General features: G+C 31.7%; 2 protein-coding genes and 3 non-coding genes across 7 annotated transcripts; 3 read left to right on the forward strand and 2 right to left on the reverse strand.

Moving 5' to 3' along the window:
• Positions 1 to 2,520: 2,520 nt before the first annotated feature.
• LOC111306237 (AUGMIN subunit 2-like) lies at positions 2,521 to 6,744 on the reverse strand. Its single transcript, XM_089750909.1, has 6 exons — positions 6,337 to 6,744; positions 5,458 to 5,583; positions 4,923 to 5,027; positions 4,281 to 4,349; positions 3,265 to 3,378; positions 2,521 to 3,137 (listed from the first exon to the last, which is right to left on the reverse strand). Exons 1-6 carry the CDS (start codon positions 6,457 to 6,459, stop codon positions 3,003 to 3,005), a joined length of 672 nt encoding a protein of 223 aa, XP_089607035.1. The 5' UTR covers positions 6,460 to 6,744; the 3' UTR covers positions 2,521 to 3,002.
• Positions 6,745 to 7,849: 1,105 nt separating this feature from the next.
• Positions 7,850 to 7,914, forward strand: LOC149512883 (small nucleolar RNA U49). The gene has a single exon (XR_016331786.1). It is a non-coding gene; the product is annotated as a small nucleolar RNA U49 (small nucleolar RNA).
• A 201-nt stretch (positions 7,915 to 8,115) lies between these two features.
• On the forward strand, positions 8,116 to 8,266 carry LOC149512884 (small nucleolar RNA snoR2/U65). The gene has a single exon (XR_016331785.1). It is a non-coding gene; the product is annotated as a small nucleolar RNA snoR2/U65 (small nucleolar RNA).
• Positions 8,267 to 8,335: 69 nt separating this feature from the next.
• LOC149512885 (small nucleolar RNA snoR77Y) lies at positions 8,336 to 8,425 on the forward strand. The gene has a single exon (XR_016331771.1). It is a non-coding gene; the product is annotated as a small nucleolar RNA snoR77Y (small nucleolar RNA).
• A 161-nt stretch (positions 8,426 to 8,586) lies between these two features.
• On the reverse strand, positions 8,587 to 17,032 carry LOC111305602 (nucleobase-ascorbate transporter 1). Of its 3 annotated transcripts, none has more exons than XM_022903282.2 (14): positions 16,743 to 17,032; positions 14,058 to 14,155; positions 13,488 to 13,664; positions 12,471 to 12,571; positions 12,305 to 12,380; positions 11,447 to 11,506; positions 11,132 to 11,319; positions 10,956 to 11,052; positions 10,761 to 10,847; positions 9,819 to 9,877; positions 9,643 to 9,734; positions 9,342 to 9,419; positions 9,100 to 9,260; positions 8,587 to 9,013 (listed from the first exon to the last, which is right to left on the reverse strand). In XM_022903282.2, the coding sequence occupies exons 1-14, from the start codon at positions 16,816 to 16,818 to the stop codon at positions 8,801 to 8,803; spliced, it is 1,563 nt and encodes a 520-aa protein (XP_022759017.1). In that variant the 5' UTR covers positions 16,819 to 17,032; the 3' UTR covers positions 8,587 to 8,800. The 3 variants fall into 3 exon arrangements, with proteins under 3 accessions (XP_022759017.1, XP_089606288.1, XP_089606287.1); XM_089750162.1 differs by having other exon boundaries at positions 8,801 to 9,013; positions 12,471 to 12,596; positions 13,513 to 13,664; XM_089750161.1 differs by having other exon boundaries at positions 8,921 to 9,194.
• Positions 17,033 to 21,152: the final 4,120 nt, after the last annotated feature.

The raw sequence follows: 21,152 nt of genomic DNA on the forward strand, positions 1-21,152 counted from the left end.
CCTATAAAATTAAATTGAGTCGAAACTTGTCAGATTGGATTAACGTCTCCGACGAATTGAAAATCGTATAAGCATGAATTTGACACTCTCATCTCGAGGCACTAATCCTCCTTTGTAACCAAAAAAAAAAAAGAAATAATTGCAATTGGAATCTATCACTATCATGTTTCATTAAAATATCACTTTCATATAAAATTGAGATGAAAGTGCAGAATTGAGCTATACTCCATTGACATGGATTGGGGAGTGGTCCATATTTCGGAAACCCCATTGGTTGTTACTGCTTTTGAGATTCGTTCTCACGTTAAGCAATCAATTTTTTACGGGTAAAAAACCCTTTTGTAGAACTGGAAGAAAGTAGCAATAAATTCTTCCCTTTGTAGCAATAGCCTTAGATTACATAATTTATCACTTTCTAGCACATTGCAAAGATCAAACACACGCTTTTGAAATTTTCCCATTTCTTTTTACTTATTATTTTAAGACTATCAAACAATTTTGCCAAAATGAATCTTCTTTTAAGGTTATTATATTAAATAAATAATTGTTATTATAATAATATCAATATTAACTCAAATAGCATGCATTTTAATCAGATTCGATAAATTTTTAAATATATAATGTTTTCCTTAACATATAAAAATTAAAAATTTAATGGTAAATTAAAATTTTTTAAAAACATTACATTAATTATCAATTATTATATTAATAAAAATATTATAATAAATATTATCTCGAATACACATGAGCTTATTATTTATGATTTTTTTTATTATTAGTATGAATTTTATATAAAATTTTAAATTATAATTAATTAATTATATTACAATAATTATAAGTAAAATACCCTAATGTAACACTAATTTAGCAGAATCTTTTATTTAAAGCTAACGACCAAATTTTGTTAATGCATTTTGGCGGACGTTGCAGGGGGCTGTGGACCCCAGAACTGTTTCCTTGTTTTGTAATGAATTCCCTTTGTCACCTTTCTGGAACAACGCAATCGGCTGCGTTAACGTTACGAGTTGTCGCGTTATGCCGACATCAAAAGAAGAAACGCAGTTTGTAGCACTCACCGTAGGCGGCTGCCGCTTTTTTATGTTGCTTTTTAGCGAACCATAAAATAGTATTTTATTTTTATATGAAAAGTTAAAACAATAAAAAAAAAATTTAAATTTTGTTATTTTATTTAAATAATTTTTATATTTTTATTACATTTGACAAGTCTCTGATATTTAATTTACATCTAAATAAAATTTTACTTTATAATTTATATTCAAATAAATTTTTAACATTTAATTTATATTTAAATAAGCTTTTGATATAAATTATTTTTTATTTAAAATAAAAACTTTTTAAAATATAAATAAAAAAATACATATTTAAGTAAAATATAAAATTTATTTTAAAAAATGTAACAGTTCAAGTTTTCTTTAGTATTTTAATCATATCAAATTACGTTTTTTTACCCTTTATTTTTGGAAAATCCTTTTCTTCTTTTTGTGTGATAGCAAATTTTTTTCTTGAATTTGGTAATTAACTAAGCTAATTTAAAATATGATATGATAATATAATATAAAAAAATAAAAATAATATAATTAAAAATTTTAATAAAAATTATATATAAATTTAACAAAAAAATAACACGTTTTTCATGTCAACACAAATTATATACATAATTTTTAAATAAAATAAAATATAAATATATAATTTATCAATATTTTATATTATATATATACACAAATTGCTCAAATTGTCAGATCTATAGTTGAATCACGATATTCACCCATTCTTGTGTTCAGATTTGGTGCCAAGGGGAACTTACCAACAATTTAATAATGGTCGATCGATTTGCATAGTTTAAAATTTTTTGTCATATTTTTTTAATCATTGATTTTAATATATCCAAGAATAAAATTAAATCATTTTTTTTCTATTTTTACTTATTTCTTTCATATCTTGAACCTATTAAAATCAAAAATTAAAAAAATGTATAAAACTTTTTAAATTTTATACTATATATATGTTTACATCCCACTCCCACTTTCATAAAACTCAGAAATAAGCATACGAGTGACCGTACATTCAAAATATCGTTTGAGCGTTGTCAATGACTTGAACACTCGATTTACAGCTTTCAAGGTGAAGGGATACTTCATCTGTAGAGTTTAACATTTCATATTCAGAATTTCAAGTTCATGTTTATTCCATATATTTACTATTGATTTCCACATTTTCTTTGCTGCTATTTACAAAAATTATTAAGGGCCTAGAAAAAGAAAACAAGCAATTCAAGCATCAATCCAGTTTGAGCACAAATGGCCCAAAACCATTCAACCAAGTAAAAACAAAATTGTAAAAGTTAATTATATCTAAATCCAAAGTCAAATTTTATTGATTCATGCAGTAATCTTTAAAGGTGTATTGAACAAATATAATCCCTTTCCCTATCTACAGGCTGCGAGCTCCTTTCTATACAAAAAATATATATTGCTTATACTTTTATAATTTTGAACTTCTGAAAATATAGTTATAGTATTCCTGACAGAAAATGACCAATCGTCCCCTTAGAAAGTAAAATTAAGGGAAAGGCATAAACTATCTTAACAAAATACGGAATTCCTATAAGATTTTTTGTTGGAATCTTTCTTTCCGTACTCATTTCATTCCTATAGAAATTATATAGCATTCATTTGGAAAATGAGGAAGAATTACAAGAACAGAAAACATTACTACAGAGAAAGCAAACAAATACGTACCCGACAGAATTAAAGACCATTCTTGTTAACTGATGGAGGCCAAGACAATCTCCTGTGGCTTGTACCATCATCCCGCTGAAAGTCCCCCACCTCACTATTTTCATTCTCTGCTTCTTGATGGTCAAGTTCTTGGCTTCTAAGGCTTTTGATAGCTAAGTCATCAAAACTTGATTCGTTTTTCCAAGTGGGTGGAGTCATGCACTCTGATTCTCCAAGTAGTCTTTGGGAAGGATCCTTGGCTGTTTATGTTGGCAGAGAGGAAGCAGAATGCCCCACTCTCAAATTTTGAAGTGTTGCTAATGACTCTCTCATTGCAGACATGGCCTCAAAGAATCGGGTGCATGATGCTAAAGCAACAGGAATTGGACGGAGCATCTCCTGTGTGAGGAAAAGAAAAACAAAATATCAGAGCGAGCAATAAATGCTAATTAGAAAGTGAGCGATGCTAGATGTCACACTCCTTGGACATAAATAAAAAATTATCAAAATGTGTATTTAAGCCTACCCCCCAAACTGAAGGAGAGTCCTTAAAGTTCTGGCTCCATTGGAAGTCAGTAACAGATGCTGTCAATGCACCATAATCACTTGCAGCCTTCACCAATAGTTCAGAAAATTGTTTCTGCGGAAATCCAAGAAACAATACCATTAGCAATATAATTAGTAAAATGTTTCTGTTTTCCCTATGGAACTAAAACAACCAGCCACCTTCAAGCTTCAAGCATAAAAAATTACTTATTGTCTTCAGTTTAATTTTTGTATGGAAGAATATTCAAGTACTAAAACTCACATTAAAAAATGTGGCACACCTACTTTGACATGATTTTTTAAATATTTATGTTTGCAATTTTTAATTTCATTCTTTAAAATTTTGAATTTATATTTTTGATTTTTAAAAAACTCCTGTCTTCTTCCATCTTTCAGCAAACTATAAACTTAAAATTTTAGTTGATCTCAATTCTGATAATACAAGGTTCTGCAAATTGAGGATATCAAAACCCGTGCAGATCCAAAACAATTATACCAGTTAATCCAACCCTCTGTTAATCTTTCCACATAATCTAAACAAATTTCACACAAGCATTCATATTTATATGATATAATGTCATGAAGTGTAATATTTATTCAATTATTGAATGATTATATTTGTTGGTAAAATTGTGGAAAATATGAAAATTTGGAAATTTGATTCCCATTTTAAACTGAACGTGGAATTCATTGGCTCACCAATTCAAGGCAGCAAAGAAGATAAATACAATTGTGGAAAGAAAGATAACCAGAAGGGGAAAGGCAAAGAATAATTAATTCCATATAACAATGATAATTCAACCATCTCAGGTAGTTCTATAACCTACAAGTCCTCGGTCCATTCATGCTTGGTAGACCACAAATTTTTTAGACATCCAAACAACAAAAAATGAAGAAATGAACTTCCAGAAATCATTTTCATGGTTACCAAACAGAGCCTAGGTTTTGAAATTTTATTGTGCTTGTGTTAAAGTACACCATTGAAGAATGACAAACCTGATATTCTGCTTCCACTGGAATGCAATCTAGGGAATATGGTTGTTGCAGACGAGCTATAATTCTATCCTGCCAAAATAATGAATGGAAAAAAAAATCAGATAAATAAAAAGAGTCCTTTTGGTTGTGTGACCTGAAAAGTAAGACATAATGTGTTAGGGCAAAGACAATAGCTTCTTTTAGCAACCAGCTTAAATATGGAGAAATTTTGACTTTGTAAACAAACTTCTTAGGACAAAAAAAATAAGCCAATGATGTAATCCTCAGAAGGATACCAATATCAATAGGTCAATTATGGTCTCAATTCCAGAAACAATATATTAATAAGAGAAAATTCCATGATCCCGAATGAGTGGCATACACATACTTATATTATTGTTTATAGCAGCATTTAGAACAAGAATTTTCATAGTTAAATTTGGTTTGAATAGAGGGAGATTTTAAATACAAACATAAACCAAACTCAGAACAGGAATAGAAACAAAACCTCACCCATCCTCCTAACCCCATTGACAAAGTGTAAAGATAAAGAGGAATTGTTGCAGAAAGTAGTGGCAATAAGAAATTTGCAACTGGAGGTGTAAAACACACACAACATTAGCAAACTACAGTACAGTACACGATAAGAAAACTTGAAATTACCTTATTGTGAAGAACATCTTTCAATATGGTAGTAATCCTCGCCAGTGTCTCACACTTCTTTTCCATTTCACTCACATGTGTTAAATGAGCAACATTTTTATCATCCTAAAAATGGCATAAAACCAGTCACTCAAAGAATAACAGACTTGCAGTTAAAGAACCTACACTGTGCTTGAATCAGCAAGATTAAGTTAAACAAATAAACTTCTATGTTTTACATAAAATGTTTTTGAATATATATAACCTTAAAAAATACAAGTATTAAGTTTCCTTTGTGTGTGCACGCATGTCATGGTTTTCCTTGTTTAATGTTTTACATGAACAAAACTGAAACTGAACTGCTCCTATTTCATTTTTAATAGAAAACCCAACCAATTTAAAAAGTCAAAACTGGGGGAAAAAAACAGTTTGGTTTAGTTTCTTGGTTCTTCTGGTCAATTGCACACCCTGAATACTATCTAAAAGTGTCACATAGTTAACATTGCATGCAGTACAAAAATGATGGAGAAAGAATAATTAAACTGGGAAGTTTTACCTTTCGGCCTTGTAGTTCCACTTGCAAATCTGCTATTTTTCTTTGTACAGAGGTTAGCTCTCTTAGGACCTTTATCAAATCATCACCCTTTTCCCCTGTACTAGAGTTTAAGTTTTGCACTTCTTCCTGCAGAAGCAAAACAATATTAACTCTGATACAGTTTCAAGGCATCAGTCCCGTCGATTTTCTAGCTTTACCATATACTTTTAGATTCAACGTTTGTTCATAGGCTAAAGGACAGCAAGTGCCTATGGAAAGATTCATAAATAAAAACAAAAGTAAATGAATTAAATCAGGAGACCTATTCAAAACATCTACACAGTCAAACAGATTTTCACACTCATGGTTCCACAGACGACAATGTACAAACTTTTTATTCCATACATTTAAAGAGAAAATGCTTAGAGACATTAGGTTTCAAGGAAACACATCTTATCTTCAAACTTCCTAGACTTGTATGAGTGATTGATCTATCATTTTAGTTTACGGCCTAAACCCCTACATCTTAAATAGTTAAATGAAAATCAAATACTTCAGCTAGTGCTCAGGATCCTACATTTACAATTCTCACAAACAGATCATAGGGTTTTGATGGTTAAATTTTTCTTAATTGACAATTGAACAAAAGGGGAAAAGGGCCAATCAATTTCAGTATAAGCTTCAAAAATCCAACTTCATATCACAAACTGCAGTCAGTGATAACATATCATGCAATTGCTTGACATAAAAGACAAGAATAAAAGATCGCAATCTGCCCAAGAGAATAGCGTAATTTGGGAGTTTCAAATTGCATGATTGATGTGTTTGAACATAAAAACCAATAATTAATTTGAATAAAATGAATCCAAAAAAAAAGAGCAGCAAAGCAAAACAGGGAACCTGAGAAGGGGAAGGGGGAACGGAGAAACCAAGATCGGCGGCAATGGAGAGTGCATCGGACATTCCTCCGATTCGCCTAAATGGCTTTTTCCCAACCCATGTCGTGTCGCTTCCCATCGACATTTCACGCCCAAACACTTCCTTTCACTTTCTGCCGATTTGAAATTACTTCCATAAAAGTTTCGATAACTGGAAAGTTGGTGATGGGCAGGGACGGCCAGTGCCAGATGTGTCCGGCCGGCCTGTAGTTGAGGATTTTTTAAACATACACCTTATTTGAATTTAAATGATTTATTATTACTACTAATTCCGTTTGGAATTTGCAACAAACAAAGAGCGAATTTTAATTTGAGAAGTGAAAAAGCTCTTTTTTTTTTTTTTTTTCAAGATTTCAATCTCAGTCCAATCAAGTTTATAAGTGAGTTTGTATTTTCTTTTATTTGAGAAAAAGTAATTTTTCAAAAAATAGACTTACAGTGATTTTTTTAAGGAAGATATATAGTATTTCTTTTTAAAACAAGATTTTTATTGTAAAAAAAATTTGAAACAGATAAATTATTTAATTTTTTAAAATAAAATAAAATATATCATATTTAATAATTTAATATGTGTAATTATAAATCATATGTATTAAAAATAATTCCAACAAAAATTATTAACAAAATTTAAATTTAATATCAATAAAAATGATAAATTTTAATTAATTAAATTAATCATTTATTAATATATAGTAATTATTTTTGACATTATATATAGTAATTATTAAAGCAAATATGCGGGCAAATGATTATATTTCGTACTATTCTTTCTTTTTATTACATTTTAAGGTACGCTGCTTGTCAATTACTTTTAGTTGTCTAGACCATAAATTTGATTTTTTTTTTAATTGTGAATTTTTGCAATTTAAAACAAGGTAGTTTTCACATTTGAAAACTTTTTTCTAATTTCTTGATTCTTGATAGTGGCCATCGGTCAATGCGGTGGAGATTCATTTTTTTGGCCGTCTGATTGAGATAGAAACGTCATTCCAGTTCGATCAACGACGTCGACGTCTAGGAGCCTAAATGTAGTCTACACCAGTGAAATAAAATTAAATCGAAATAAAATGTATCGTATTTAATAATTTAAAATAAATAATTATAAATTATACATATAAAATAATTTAAATAAATGATCACAATAAAATTTAAATCCAATAATTTATTATTAAAAAAAAATTAATCAAGTAAATTAATTAATTATTAATTATTAATTAATTTATTAAACTTTTGTTTTACGAAGTTTGTATCATCTGGCCCAAACATTTTGGGCCTATTTATAACAAATCCGAAACCCACATTCGGCCTCTTCAAAACCAGTAAAGAATTCCAATCGAGAGATCTAGGGTTTTTACTTCGCTACTCTATAAAATCCGCATCTAAGTTCTTTCATTCATAACGAAAAACATGTAATTTTAGGGTTTTTATTTTGTAAAATAAATTTGTAAGGAGGAAGAAAAGTGTTGAGAGCGAAATCCCAATGAGGAAGAAATCCCATGGATAGGAAGTGCCGTATGACACTTTAATCAGCAGCGTCAATACGCAAAGGAAACTTTCCATTTTCCCGTCCGCCAATCTCAGCCCTCTGATTATTGTTCTTAGGTGATTGATGGTTGGCCGGGAATCTACGCGGGGGCTTCCTCAAAGCGTGTTACGCTGTGTGAGTGATTTGAAACGGGTCTCTGAGGGTGTGCTTTTGGTTTTCCAACAATCATTTTAATTATTTATTTGTGGAGTGTTGGGTCCGATGCCACGTCGCCGGTAGCCAAGAAAAGAGCAGTGACCGGCGATGCTACGATCGGATCGAAAGGAATGTCATGTTTCGCTTGCTGATAGGAACCGGTGGATCTGACTCCTTGTGATCTACGGAGCCGTTTTCGGCGATTACATATTCTTAAATGATTTTTTTCCTTAACTCTTTTAGTAATCTTTTACGATTAATAGTCGGAAAGTGATTGATGAAGCCAATGAAGAGTTTTCTATTAATAGTTGGAATTACCGACTGAACTTTTAATTTTGATGTTACTTTCACTGGCTGTCTGAGGCTTCATTTATTCAGTTTGATTTCGTTTTTCGATTTGGCCCCTGGGGTTCCTCCCATTATCAAATTAAACCCTAGATTGAAATTTTTGTCTCCTTGTCCCAACAAACAGAAAACTTTGAGTATCAAGAGGCAAACAAGGTGATTAGCATTGACAAGGAAGATCTCAATTTCAATATGAACTGATTTCCTTTATTATTGCCATCTACAAGAAGCAGAGATTAAATGCTCTAAAACCCTACCCTGGGCCCCTTTTACAACGGCTCACAAAAAATTGGATTCGTGGTGGAAACAAAAGGAAAGATTAGGGCATCTACTACCAAATTGGGATTGGATTAGCCAAAGAAAATTAGCTTTTTGATTTTTGCCTGCTATCGGGACTCCACTAGGTTGGTGGAAAGAACCTGTTGAGGTTGAATGGCAAAGTGTAGAACTCCTCATTTCTATTGTCTCCTCTAAATGTTCTGAACTTGACCCACCATGGCATCCCTCTATCTTTCTTCGATTTTTCCACTTCTATCGTATTGTCCAGAAACACCGCCACGATCAGACCAACTGTTGCCGGCGATGAGAATATGGTATTCACCAATGCATTGAACTGCATGGACACTTACCTGCATCGTTAAGACACTAGCCTACAATTTATCAGGAATCTAATGGAATGGGTTTGACTACAATGCTTACCCATCCTGCATTGGTGTGAACGAGACCTCGGTATGTTGGATTCCAATATTCATTAAAGAATTGTGGGATGGAAATCCCAAGGAAGAGTGATAGCCCTGTAATAATGAGGTTTCTCATGCAATTCATGTTTGTGAATTGGAGAAATGATAATCCAACTGAAGCTACAGCAATCAGGAAATTGTCATTAAGGACATAAACAACATGGAAAAAAAAAAAAGAACTTGGATAAAAGTAATACATACCCACAAGGCCAAACAGTACACAATATAGTGCTGCAAAGATCGGGAAAGGTATGGATGCAAATACAGCTCCAAATTTTCCTGCAAAAACATGAGTCAAAATACCATAAACGGGGAAGAATATGTCAATAATTTGTTGATGCTGTCACAATTAAGTGGTCTTAATTGTTATAAGTAAGTCAAAAACACTGTTTGTCTAACTCTAAGCCACATGCCTGGACACTGGTTAAGAGAATTATAAATGCTTCTCATAGCATGAATCAAGTCCCTTGCTCCTTAGGATTCCAAAGTAAGGTGTAAGTACCTAAGGTTGAGAAAAACATCATGAAGGCAGCAGATATCTGAACAACTCTGCGACTTCCAACTCGGCTTAGCCCGAGGAGTCCAACATTTTCCCTGAAACACAAGCAAGATGTCTTAAACATGGGGGGTCAAGACAACACTAGCAGCATGCAGCAATAGCTGCTGTAGATATCTTACACAGAAACAGTAGAACCAGTCCCCGTTCCAAATAGACCATCAAGCAAGATGCCAATCCCCTGCAAAATGATTATGAAAATTTTATAGCTCTTCAATCCACTTGAATGAAGTATGACAAAAAAAAAAAAGGTAACTGAATGAAATGTCAAATTACTAAAGTTAATATAAGGTACATAGTATGACAAAGTTGAAAATTTTAAAATTGTGTATAGTCTATAGTGTGTGAGAAGCTAGAAGGATGATGCTCATGGCTGAGGATGAAACAGATCAGTTGTTTTTTACACTGAAGCATAATTTGAAGCAATCACGGAAAGATTATGTTCACGCTACATGTAAGCTATTTCTATATCATTCAGTGACTGCTTAAACCTTAAATGATGTTAAAATGTACAAAAATCTTTAAAATGGCAACTTTCTGGATAAACTCAATAATAACAGCTCAATCCTTCCTTTTCTGTTTCTGTTTCAACTATAGAAAATATTCATATCAAACAGAAATAAGATCAAATCAATTGCTATAGAATAACAGACTTTAAAAGATATTAAAGTAGTTATACTTGCTTGCTATATAAATGACAGGCTCTTTTATCTTCATCATATATCCTTCCCCTCAAATGCTAAAATAATATGCTACAGTCAATAAGTACATGCTATGATAGATTGCCAATGAGGTCTTATCTTAATCCTAAGGGAAAGGCTCCTGAACCAATAAGGCCCTAGGTTCAAGTTTCACAATGTGAGGGTTTGATCCAATTTTACGTTGGATTTTCTTCAGCTATATGATGGTTTGTTGGTTATCTGTTTGCTGGATTTCCCTCTACAAGTGCTTGTTTGGTTGATCATATATGTATTTTCTTAGCTACTTGTACTTGTTTGGTTTATCAGAAAAATGGAATGAAAGAAAAAGAAATAGAGAGCAATAGTAATATTAAACCAGCCCACCTGCCAGCCAATCCCACGGCTTAATACGTAAGCTGGAGGTGGAGTTGCAATAGCCAATCGAGATGCTGCCTTGTAAGCTCCAGTTGACTATAGCAAGATAGGTAACATTAAGAAGCAATTTCATCAATCCAGACATTATTTACAGTAGACTTGTCAGTTTGAACTTTGAGTAGAATGTATCATCGATAGATGTACCTCAACCATAGACACTAAAACAGCAGACATCATAGCAAAGGAATGGCCAGCTGAAAATGTAGGAGGACCCCACTGAAGAGGGTAAGGGAACTTGAACCTGAATCATAAACATTAATGTCAGAACCAGTGAAACAGAACACAAGTAAAGAGAGGTTAAAGTTGATATTTTGATATACCACGGAGCAGTAGATATGAGATTTGCTCTGTCAGTACGGCAACTAAGTTGAGTAGTATTCGGCTTGTAACGGTAAGCCCCACTGGCAGTCAGTGTAAGAGAATAGATCCAAATGATTGCAACACAGATCAATACAGGAAACCTTTCAAAAATAGGGACATTTCTTAATGGCCTCACATGCTTTAGGTACTGCAAACTCCCAAAAAGCCATAACATGTGAAACTCAAGCAAAATAAATAAAGGAGTGAATAAAAAATAAAAGGAGAGAAAAAATAACTGGGGCAGTGATATGGTAACAGTTATACTAAAAACTTACTTGCGACACTCCAATCACCAACAACAGCATTGGCAGCCCGATTTCCACACAGTTTCCCAGCTGAAACAAATAATGCAAACAACAAATTAGAGGTGTGTGATACTCACATAGAAACAGGAAGTATCCCATTCAGCTAATCTCAGTAAGATTTGATATAGTGGTTACTGCAAACATAAGTCATCTGTTAAACAAAAACATTGCGGTGAAAAATGAAATATGGATGGTCAACACTCCAAGTCAACATTGGAATTTAAGAATCTCATTCCTCAAAAAGCTAAATAACAATCTTAGCATTGATATCAAACAGCCCACTTAACTGAAAAAATGACATTAAATGTGTTTGGGCGAAACTATAATATGATTTTCTTAATATTAACTAGACTTACGCATCCATTATTAGCATAAACATTTCCCAATAGAATCTAATTTTTCTTTTACTTTAAGTCATGGTTGGTTTTTTATTTTTTACTTTTTTCCCCAGAAAGTGGGTAGTTATGATCATAAAAAGAACTAAAGATAAGAGAAAGTGTCCACTCAGTGAGGGGGAATGATTCGAACGAAGGCTCAACACCATTTAAGGAGACTAAACTAATCATCCAAAGACAACAAGGATGATTTAGTAGCTTCCTGTGACACTTTAAAAGGAATTTTGATAGCACACTGAGCTAACAATCATATTCAATGAGCTAGAATTAAAAAAAAAAGAAAAAAAAACACTAAAATGCAGACATTAGCATTCCTGATTATGTGGCTGCAAGATGTGCTAAATATATCAAATAGACGTTCCATACTCAGAGCCCATCAACTAAATGGATGCTCAATGTAATAAAAAAAAATTCCTTCTATAGCAATACCTACCAAAGGAAATCCTTTCTGAAACAGTCCCAAGCCTACCAATGCAACCACTGGCGCCATACCAACAGGGCTAAAAAACCTGCATGGAAAACCAAAACAACAGTGAAGAACAATATAATCCTACTCTGGTGGGTTAACAGCTTCGCATTTTCTTATGCTACCAGTGTACCGTGAAAAGAGACCCCAAACTTGGCTGTATCCCACGATAATTTGTATGCTTGACGCTACAATAAGAGCTCCTTGAATAGCTCGCATCGTTTGTATAAATCTCTGCAAACCAATCACATGGGAAGATCTCTTTCAAATTACCCCTAGCAATGAGAAAGTTCAATTACTGAAAAGGGAATCAAATTGACAGACTCTAGTGGGATGTGGCACTGATGGGGCACCATACTAACAGTACCACAGCTTTTGATACCATGAGTTTAAAGAAGTTAGATTCATCAACTTAAACGCATAATTCTGTAGAGTTAAAAAAAAAAAAAAAACTATTTGCAGTAAGCATCTTATTCTTAGGAGAAAGAAACCCATTAAACTCATGTTTCCCTAGCCCATTTTTATGAACCAATGTTGATAGGTGGGTGTAAAAAGCAATTCAAAGTTATGTGTTTTCATATGACTAGTTGAGGACAATGATGTAAATGACGAATAAATTTTACAAGGTAAGCTTGTCAGGACATTGACACCTGCTCCCTTGATATTGCTCTGAAAGGTTAGATTTCTTTTTTTGCAATAATAAGTCCTGACTATTGAAGTGGTGATAAAAGAAATTCCAAATCAGTTAAATAGGGGGCAACCCAGGCGCATAAATATAACAAAGCCTCTCCACCTAGTGCTAATTGATTTTTGGTTGGATGGTCATTCTAAACTTTAACATGGTATCAAAGCAACCAATTGGTTTTAGGTTAGATGCCCATCTAAAATTTATACGAGTTCTTTTGTCTTTCTTAAATTAATATTGGAAAAAATAAGAGTTGCTCTTTCTCCAAGCAATGACTCACTGATGCTCCTGCTGCTAGGTTAGAAGGCAGAGTTTCACTACTATGTTTGCTAGGATGCATATGTTCACACAGTTCTGATGTTCATAAGCTATGGAGTAAAAAGGTTTTTTCATCCTTGTCAGCTATATTTAGACGGTTCACATTTGCTCAAAAATAAGGAAACTGGTGGTCAACAAGCAACTTACTTCATGTTGATCACTAATCCGTTGCAATGATGAATCACTTATTATATAGGCTATTGGGATGATATAAGCATAAGAACCTCCAACAATAGCTGGTAACCTTGTCCCGAAAAGAGCTTGAAGAAGGGTGTTAATGCCAGCTACAAAGAGCAAAGTCTGTATTACCCGTGCTTTGTCCCCCTGGTTATGAGCCAAAAATGGATAAAGAAACAGGATAGGTGTTAAAAGAAAAGAAGGCAATTTTAGCAGAAGGATAAATGCATGATCTATCATGGTAAATAGTGCTCCAAGATCCTCTAGACCAAAATTCAACCATGTATGATTACCAGTTTTCAATCTACTGTGAAGTTGAGAAGAAGGGAAAAGAAGAAAAACAGAAAAAAGAAGCAAAGACAAGGCCTTATCTCATTAATCAATGGCATGTTAACCTCAAAAAATAATACTAGTAGGGAACCAATAAACTTGGTTCAAAGTTACCAGCATAGATCCCTTGGCGTGGCAGCAATTCATGAGATAAACCAAGCAAGAATTAAGATGATAACAAACTAAAAAATTTGAGTATAACCAGCTTACATCGCTTCCGCCCATCGCTGGGACAAGCAATGAAGGAATCATTACACTTGTACCCAACATCAGGATGTAGTTCTGAAACGCTAATAGGATGGTTTCAGCTGCAAGAAAAAAAGCTTTGTTTATAAGCATGGGTAAGATATTCAGGAATAAACTTGAAGCCTACACGTGTGAACTTGACAAAGTCAAAATGAAGACTTGTTTCTAATATGCATTAGTTTAGACTTAATTGAACTGATATTTAAGCTGTTGATAATTATTTAGAATAACAAGGTATAGAGTGACAAAGCTGTATGTGTATATTAAAAGAAAATAATCGGGTATATATACAGTGATAGAAATGTGATTGCAGTGCAGCTACAGGTATGAATAAATAACTAGAATCCCTTATCTCCTAAATTTTGCTTAGCATGCAGCTACAGGTGCGGACAAACAACTAGAATCCCTTAATTCTTGGCATTGATCCACATTGATTAACAATGAAAGAAATTGTTACTACACCCTTTTTATGGGGCAGAGATGAGATCTACATCAATGAAACTGTTTATAAGAAATCCTGTAAATAGCAAGAGCGTAGCTTTTCAATTATGGGCTCATCATGGGAAAATTCTTCAGATTTCAACAACTTATCTACTAGACTAAATCATAACTGCAGTCATAAAAACATCAGCATCCATCAAAAGCGTCTTATCTTACTTGCATCTAAGATAAAATCCTTAAGCATAACTTATTCCCTATGTGGACCACAAATATTTTCTGTCAATATTGAATGTTGACGATCACTTTTAATGGCCTTGTTATTCATCCTACTCTCACCCTTTTCTTCAACTTATTTTTGTCTCTACATGGCTCAATGTTATGCTTATAGGTTGTTGAAAGTTAGAGTTCCATACACAAGGCAAGAGAAGAGTACCCAAGTAATGCAATTGGAAATACAGAATTAACTAGCAGCCCAGTCACAATGTGGCCTAATCTTAAAAACAGGGACTACAAGAAATATCCTTATGAAAACTGAATTGGTTACTTGATCCTTCAATTCTTTAAGCTGCAAAGCATTTAGCTTGTGTATTTCTCGGTCATATGGAATTCGTGTAGAGGTAATAAGAGCCTAGAAAAGCACCAAACCTCAACCTATCTTTTTCTTAGACATTTATCTCACATTATATCAACTATTATCCACCTTCTCTCAGCTTCATATCATATTGAAGTAGTAAATAAGTAAAGCCATTGCAGGGTGGGGATAGATGAGACCTTCAGCAGTCTGATGCACAAGCGGAGCCAGTGGTATGAGATGTAGGGAGGTTATTTCAAGGAAGGTGGCAATGGTGGTTAAATAGGTCCCTTAAGGGCGGGCAGCACGATATAATTTAGCAGCTGCTGGCAAGGAGTTTCAGAAGTCTAATGGTTCACATGGCAAAAAAACCTTTAGTGTTAAAAAATGCAATGATCAAATCTCTTACACTTGAACAAAACGAAGTAGATCCAATTCCACCTATCTCACTAAGAATCTAATTGTTATCATAGAAGAAATGTTGAAATTCATAGCCTCCTCAATAGTTCAAAAACCATCACTACCCTCATCAATCAACAAATAATTCTTAAATTGGAGACTAGATCCAATTTAATAAGTCTATATAGAAACAGCACATCCTAATATGGATTGCTAAAAGCAAATGCACAATGTGCATGATCTCTTCCAATATGATGTCGATCATCTGACTGAATTGGTACCAAGAGAAGGTAATTGTAAATATAAGTACATCAGTGTTATACGCTTGGGACCAATAGATATCTTGTCATAGAAAAAGAAACATGATCCTCTCGCAGGCCGTGGTCATTGCAGTCGTACTGAAGGAATGATCCCTAAAACATGCATGAGTTTTCTGCATTCCAAGTTGATGACTATTGTAATACAAAGCAAATGATACCCAGTAGTTGCATTCATCAAGCACGACTATTTTTACAGGCAACCAAAGAGGATTGTTCTGTAAGTAACAGGGAAATTACAGAAATGCCATTCAATTCAGTAAACCAACTTCCAAACATGATGAATACCAAGGAATCCTCTGTTTGGTACATGAGAAAATACAGAGAAAAAAACCCAATAAAATCATCAAAAATAAATCATTGGTTTCATGATAATTCCCGACTATCCAAAGAAATCATGAAAAGGGAAAAACTCTCCACGACTCAAATCTTTTTTTTTTAAATAAAGAAAAAGCAGCATTTTGTCAGGAAATCAAGGAACAAATACTTACAGCAAAATGTTGCACATATTTAACATTATAAACAAAACTTAAGAAACCCAATTAAAAAGTGGAAAAAAGTAAAATTTTTTAAAATAATTTATTTTCCCTCTACTAGGTTCAAGTTCATAATAATGCCATAATGTCTCCTGATACATTCACAGAAATACAAAGTTACTGACTCTAAAACAACAAGGAACAACCCTTTTGTTTTTAGCCATAACTATGACCCACAACTTCTTTTTTTTTCTGCTTGCTTGTACCATCCTAGTGTCATAACGCGTAAAGCTTAAAGCCATTACCACAATGAGAAAAGCAAAAAAGAAAAATGGAAGAGACAGAAAACAAACATAAAAGAAACTTTAAGTTCAAGACCCATCATCCCATTTTTCTCATTACTGCCTCGTTTTTTAGTTATAAAAATAATCAAAACAACACGTACCCCAGGGAGGGTTAGAGTCTATGCAGTACTCGAGGTCTTGAAGCTGGTCCATGGGAGGATGGGTTATTTCTGCCATTGTTATTAAGCTTTGGGAAAGAGAGAAAAGAAGAAGTTGAAGTAGAAAGAAGTAGCAGTGGAAAAACAAGAAGAAGAAGGAGAAGGGAAACTGAGAACAAAGTAAAGTAGAGATATAAAGTGAAGAAAAGTTGCCTCCAAGGAAATAAAAACAATAAAAAGAGAATAATATGCCAATGAGCAAAAGCAAAGCCAGCAGCAATAGCCTCTCAGTGAAGCCCGCCAATAGACTCTTTTTTCCTTTCCTTACCTCTTTGCTCCTCTCTTGAATCAGTTTTTTTTTTTTTTTTAAAATTAGTGTTTGCCCTTGAGTTCTTAGTTTATTTACCAAATAGTCATCTGGCCCCACAATTTCCCCGGTAGCAATCAATGAAGCAACAGATTCAGAAGAATGCCACAGCAAGAGGCACCTGGGCCTGGGAAGGACCCCAGTGGGAAATCCTTTTACGGTGCCGTTTTGGTGTCATACAACATTCATGTTCTTGTAGCTTTTATCCCTTGCAAGTAGTTATAATAATTTATATATTTGTGTTACATAAAATATTAATAATTTATATATTTTATATTATATTTTATATAAAATTTATATATTATAATTTAGATGAACATAAAAATATAAAATATATTTTTAAAATTTTATTAAATATGTTTTTATTAAAAGTTTAAATTATATTATTTTTATATTTTTTTCATATCATATTAATAAATTATATTTTAAATTATTAGATCTACTTGTAAATTCCAACTATACTAATTAATGGCAGCCAATGGTACCTCTAGGCTTTAGACACTATAAAGAATAAAAATGAGAAGATAGAAAGTACATTTCATATGTACTTATGAAATTGTCATGTTAATATGTCAAATTAATTATCATGTTAGATTAATATTTCATGTGCCCTTTTTTGTATAAAAAAATTGTAAATATTAAGATTAATAAAATGATAATATTATAAATATTATTTTATCCTGTCTAATGAATGAAAAGCATGGATTCGCAGGTGTTGCATGACAATTTTAATGATGTGACATTCATCATAAATATCCAATACTAGTATGATATGAAAGATATGTGTAATAATAAGATTTATACAAAGATGAACCTTCTAGCAAAATTAAAATGCTATGATTTTTTTTTGTTATATTAAAAAAGCAAAATCTTAATATAAGTAAGGAGAAAATGAAAGGTTTTGTTTGAAATCAGAAAAAGTTTGGACACAATGCTAGGAATTTTACCATCAAAAAATGATATAAAATTAAAATTTTAAAATTTTAATTTTAATGATTTGGATTAATTTTTTTTATTTTATTATATATCAAATTAAAAAATATTATAAATTTAAATTCTCTCAAACTTATATCTTTTAAATATTAATTTTAATAATATGTCAGTTAATTTAAAAAATAATGAGCAAATCTTGATAATTTAAAAAAAAAAAAAAAATGGTGGAGAATATATGAAGGGGTGGTCCACAACAATTACATTGAGAATCAGAATTTGGGGAATCTAACATGGTCCCCTACCTTACATTTAAGTTTTTGGTCCCAAAAAAAAAAAAAATACCAAAGGTATAAAATGGGTTTAGCAAAGTGAATGGGGAAGGTAGGTATACAAAATGAAAGACGACAATAAATGCTGTGAATTACGATCTGAAGCAACAATATTTATTAAAGAAGTTAATAAGCATTAAATGTTGGATTGAAGAGTTTTTCTTTTACGTTTTGTTCGTTGCTTGCTTTGTTCCTTTATGGCATGGGTGGAAAAGGAAAAAGAAGAGAGAATATGTGCTTGCTGAGGCTAGGCAGGAACAGACTGCGAGCGGACAGCTTTAGAAATAGATATAGTAAAGAAGAAAAGGATGGGTGAGTGAGCAAAATGGTAAATAAGTGGGAATGAGAGGGATAAACAAGGTAAAGTCAAAGAACAAACGGCGACGAGAAGGAAAGTGACTTAAAAAAAATGTAATCTTACTACTATTACTTTAATAACTATATTCATTGTGAGGCTAATTTTGTGTGAATTACTTGGCTAACTATATGGACCAATGTCTATTGAACCTTATGAATGTTATACACCTTCAATTAATCATATAATAATATTTTATTAAAAATTTAATTTTAAAATTTTAAAATCCTAAAATCAAATTCGTTTAATCTTAAAAATATTTTTAAAATTAATTTCTTTGATAATGTATCATCATGTAGTTCATTAACATTATAAATTGACATTGCATCAAATATAAATTTTTTTATTATTTTAAATAATGATAAAGTGACAAATTAATATTTAACATAAGATATTTAAAAGAAAAAAAGAAGAAAGATTTAACATAAGATATCATTAGTGTCAATCTTATTGGATTTTTAGATTAGCAGTATTAAAAAATCAAAACACATGTTAGTTTTTTAAATATTATTTGTAAAATTTTAAAACTCTATCGATAAAAAAAAAATCTTTACTATTTAAAAGTAATCAATCTAATTTGAAAATTTATAAGAAAAAAAATTACCTGTTATTATGCATTAGGAGGTTTGAGGAATTTTTATATGTAAAAATAATAAATTAAACATAAATCAAATGAAAAACCAAACAAAATAACATTGTGAATGTTCATGTGGCTTGTTCTTAATGACTATATTGCCCTCATTAACAAGGAAAAATAAAAAGAATGTCAGTTAATTGAAGAGTAATAATATGATAAAAAATTTGTTAATTATATAAATTTAAAATTTAATTTAATTGATTAACACAGTCAATTTTAAAAAGTAATATTTGTATAATCTTTTTTATTATTTTTAGATTATGACTTTTTTTATATGAAAAGTTAAATATTATTTCAAAAAGAAAATAAAAACAGACATTAAATATTTAATTAATATGGAATTTGGGATAACTTAAGTTGGCTTACAAACGCCACCGTCCAAACAATGGCTTTTCGTTTATGATGAATGCTACCGATATTTATTTTTCTAAATTCTTTAATTTACCATAATGCCCATGCATGAGGAAATGTGGATTGTGGCGGGACATTTACGTGATTAACTGTAATTCTAAGGACTTGCTTTCATAATAATTTAATATGCTTTTTTCTATTTGATTCTTTTGGTACGGCTAAGAATATTTTCGTAAAATGCACTTTAATTTTATTTGATATAGAATGTTAGTATTTCACACAACCACGTGTCTGTCACAGTAAATACTGTAAAATCGGAGTTCATTCGTAATTTTTTTTTTACAGGAGGAGGATTTTAAAAAATTTATTTAATTTTGATATTAAGAGTAAAAAAAAAAAAGAGTTATTGATGTGGAATTAATGTTATTTGAGGCTATTAGTGATACGAGAATTGTTAGACAGCGTATGGTAGAAGATATTATTTTCTGTTTTGAAAGCTACTTTCACTGTCCTTTAAGAAGGTGTTTCAATAGAAAAAAAACCTCTTTTTTGATCCTTGCTTATGATAAAATTAATGCATCGGGATTCCGAAGGTAGTGAGATAAGCGTACGTTAGCCCACCAGGACATTCCTTTCAGAAAGGGGAGACATGAGGATTTTCGACGATCTCCACTCTAATGCCTGAGAGCTATTTTGGATGCAAAGGTATCTCTGGCGAGACTAAAATTTTGTACAAGAAAAAGTGTAGGATGCGATTAAAATCTCATTTGGATTTCATTGCTTGACACGAATGTTGGCTTTTTTCCAATAATGAATCGATCATTTAAAATTTTTTTTTTTATCTTTTTAATTATATTATGAAAACAAATGCAGAATTTTTTCATTTTAATTTTTTATTTAAAAATTTTTAAATAATTTTGTTAATCTAATATTTTTATTTAATTTAATATTTTTAATGATAATTTATTTTTTATTACAATTTATCTCATTGTTATCTTAGTATTTATATCTAATAATATTATTTATTATTTATTTTAATTTTGTTATTATAATATTACTTTTATATTGATCATTATTTTCAATATCACTAAAATTAATTTGATCACCCACTCAAATAAATTTGAAGTTAATAAAAATGATAGAGGAGAAGAGCAAGAGCCTATGAGATCAAGAGAACGTAGAGAAAATGAAGAGTGAGAGAGTCCAACGATAATTGTTGAAAATGAGTTATCGGAGTTGGTCAATCGTGGCATCCTTTGAGAGGGCCGCGTGGTCGCCGCCTTTCAGGATTTACAAATCTTGGAATGTATTAAAGTCTACTTTTAAATAATTGTTGCGGACAGAAAATTTTTAATTAAAAAAAATGTATATAAAAATGTTACGAAAAATTATTGTAAAAAAATATGATTTAGATTTATATGTATTTAATATTATTGTGAAA

The sequence above is a fragment of the Durio zibethinus genome, chromosome 21 (genome assembly GCF_047325235.1).
Source record: "Durio zibethinus cultivar Kanyao isolate XHJ-2024 chromosome 21, ASM4732523v1, whole genome shotgun sequence".
Taxonomy (NCBI): domain Eukaryota; kingdom Viridiplantae; phylum Streptophyta; class Magnoliopsida; order Malvales; family Malvaceae; genus Durio; species Durio zibethinus.

What these genes read in the sequence shown, in the direction of transcription:
- LOC111305602 (XM_022903282.2), bottom strand. Translation starts at nt 16,818, where the DNA reads ATGGCAGAAATAACCCATCCTCCCATGGACCAGCTTCAAGACCTCGAG. An exon ending in GCCGTGGGATTGGCTGGCAG is followed by an intron (nt 9,878 to 10,760) that starts GTGGGCTGGTTT and finishes ATCATTTTGCAG; the next exon opens with GGGATTGGCATCTTGCTTGA. An exon ending in ACTGGTTCTACTGTTTCTGT is followed by an intron (nt 9,735 to 9,818) that starts GTAAGATATCTA and finishes CTTGTGTTTCAG; the next exon opens with GGAAAATGTTGGACTCCTCG.
- LOC111306237 (XM_089750909.1), bottom strand. Translation starts at nt 6,459, where the DNA reads ATGTCGATGGGAAGCGACACGACATGGGTTGGGAAAAAGCCATTTAGG. An exon ending in TGGAACTACAAGGCCGAAAG is followed by an intron (nt 5,028 to 5,457) that starts GTAAAACTTCCC and finishes TGCCATTTTTAG; the next exon opens with GATGATAAAAATGTTGCTCA. An exon ending in ACTCTCCTTCAGTTTGGGGG is followed by an intron (nt 3,138 to 3,264) that starts GTAGGCTTAAAT and finishes TTCCTCACACAG; the next exon opens with GAGATGCTCCGTCCAATTCC.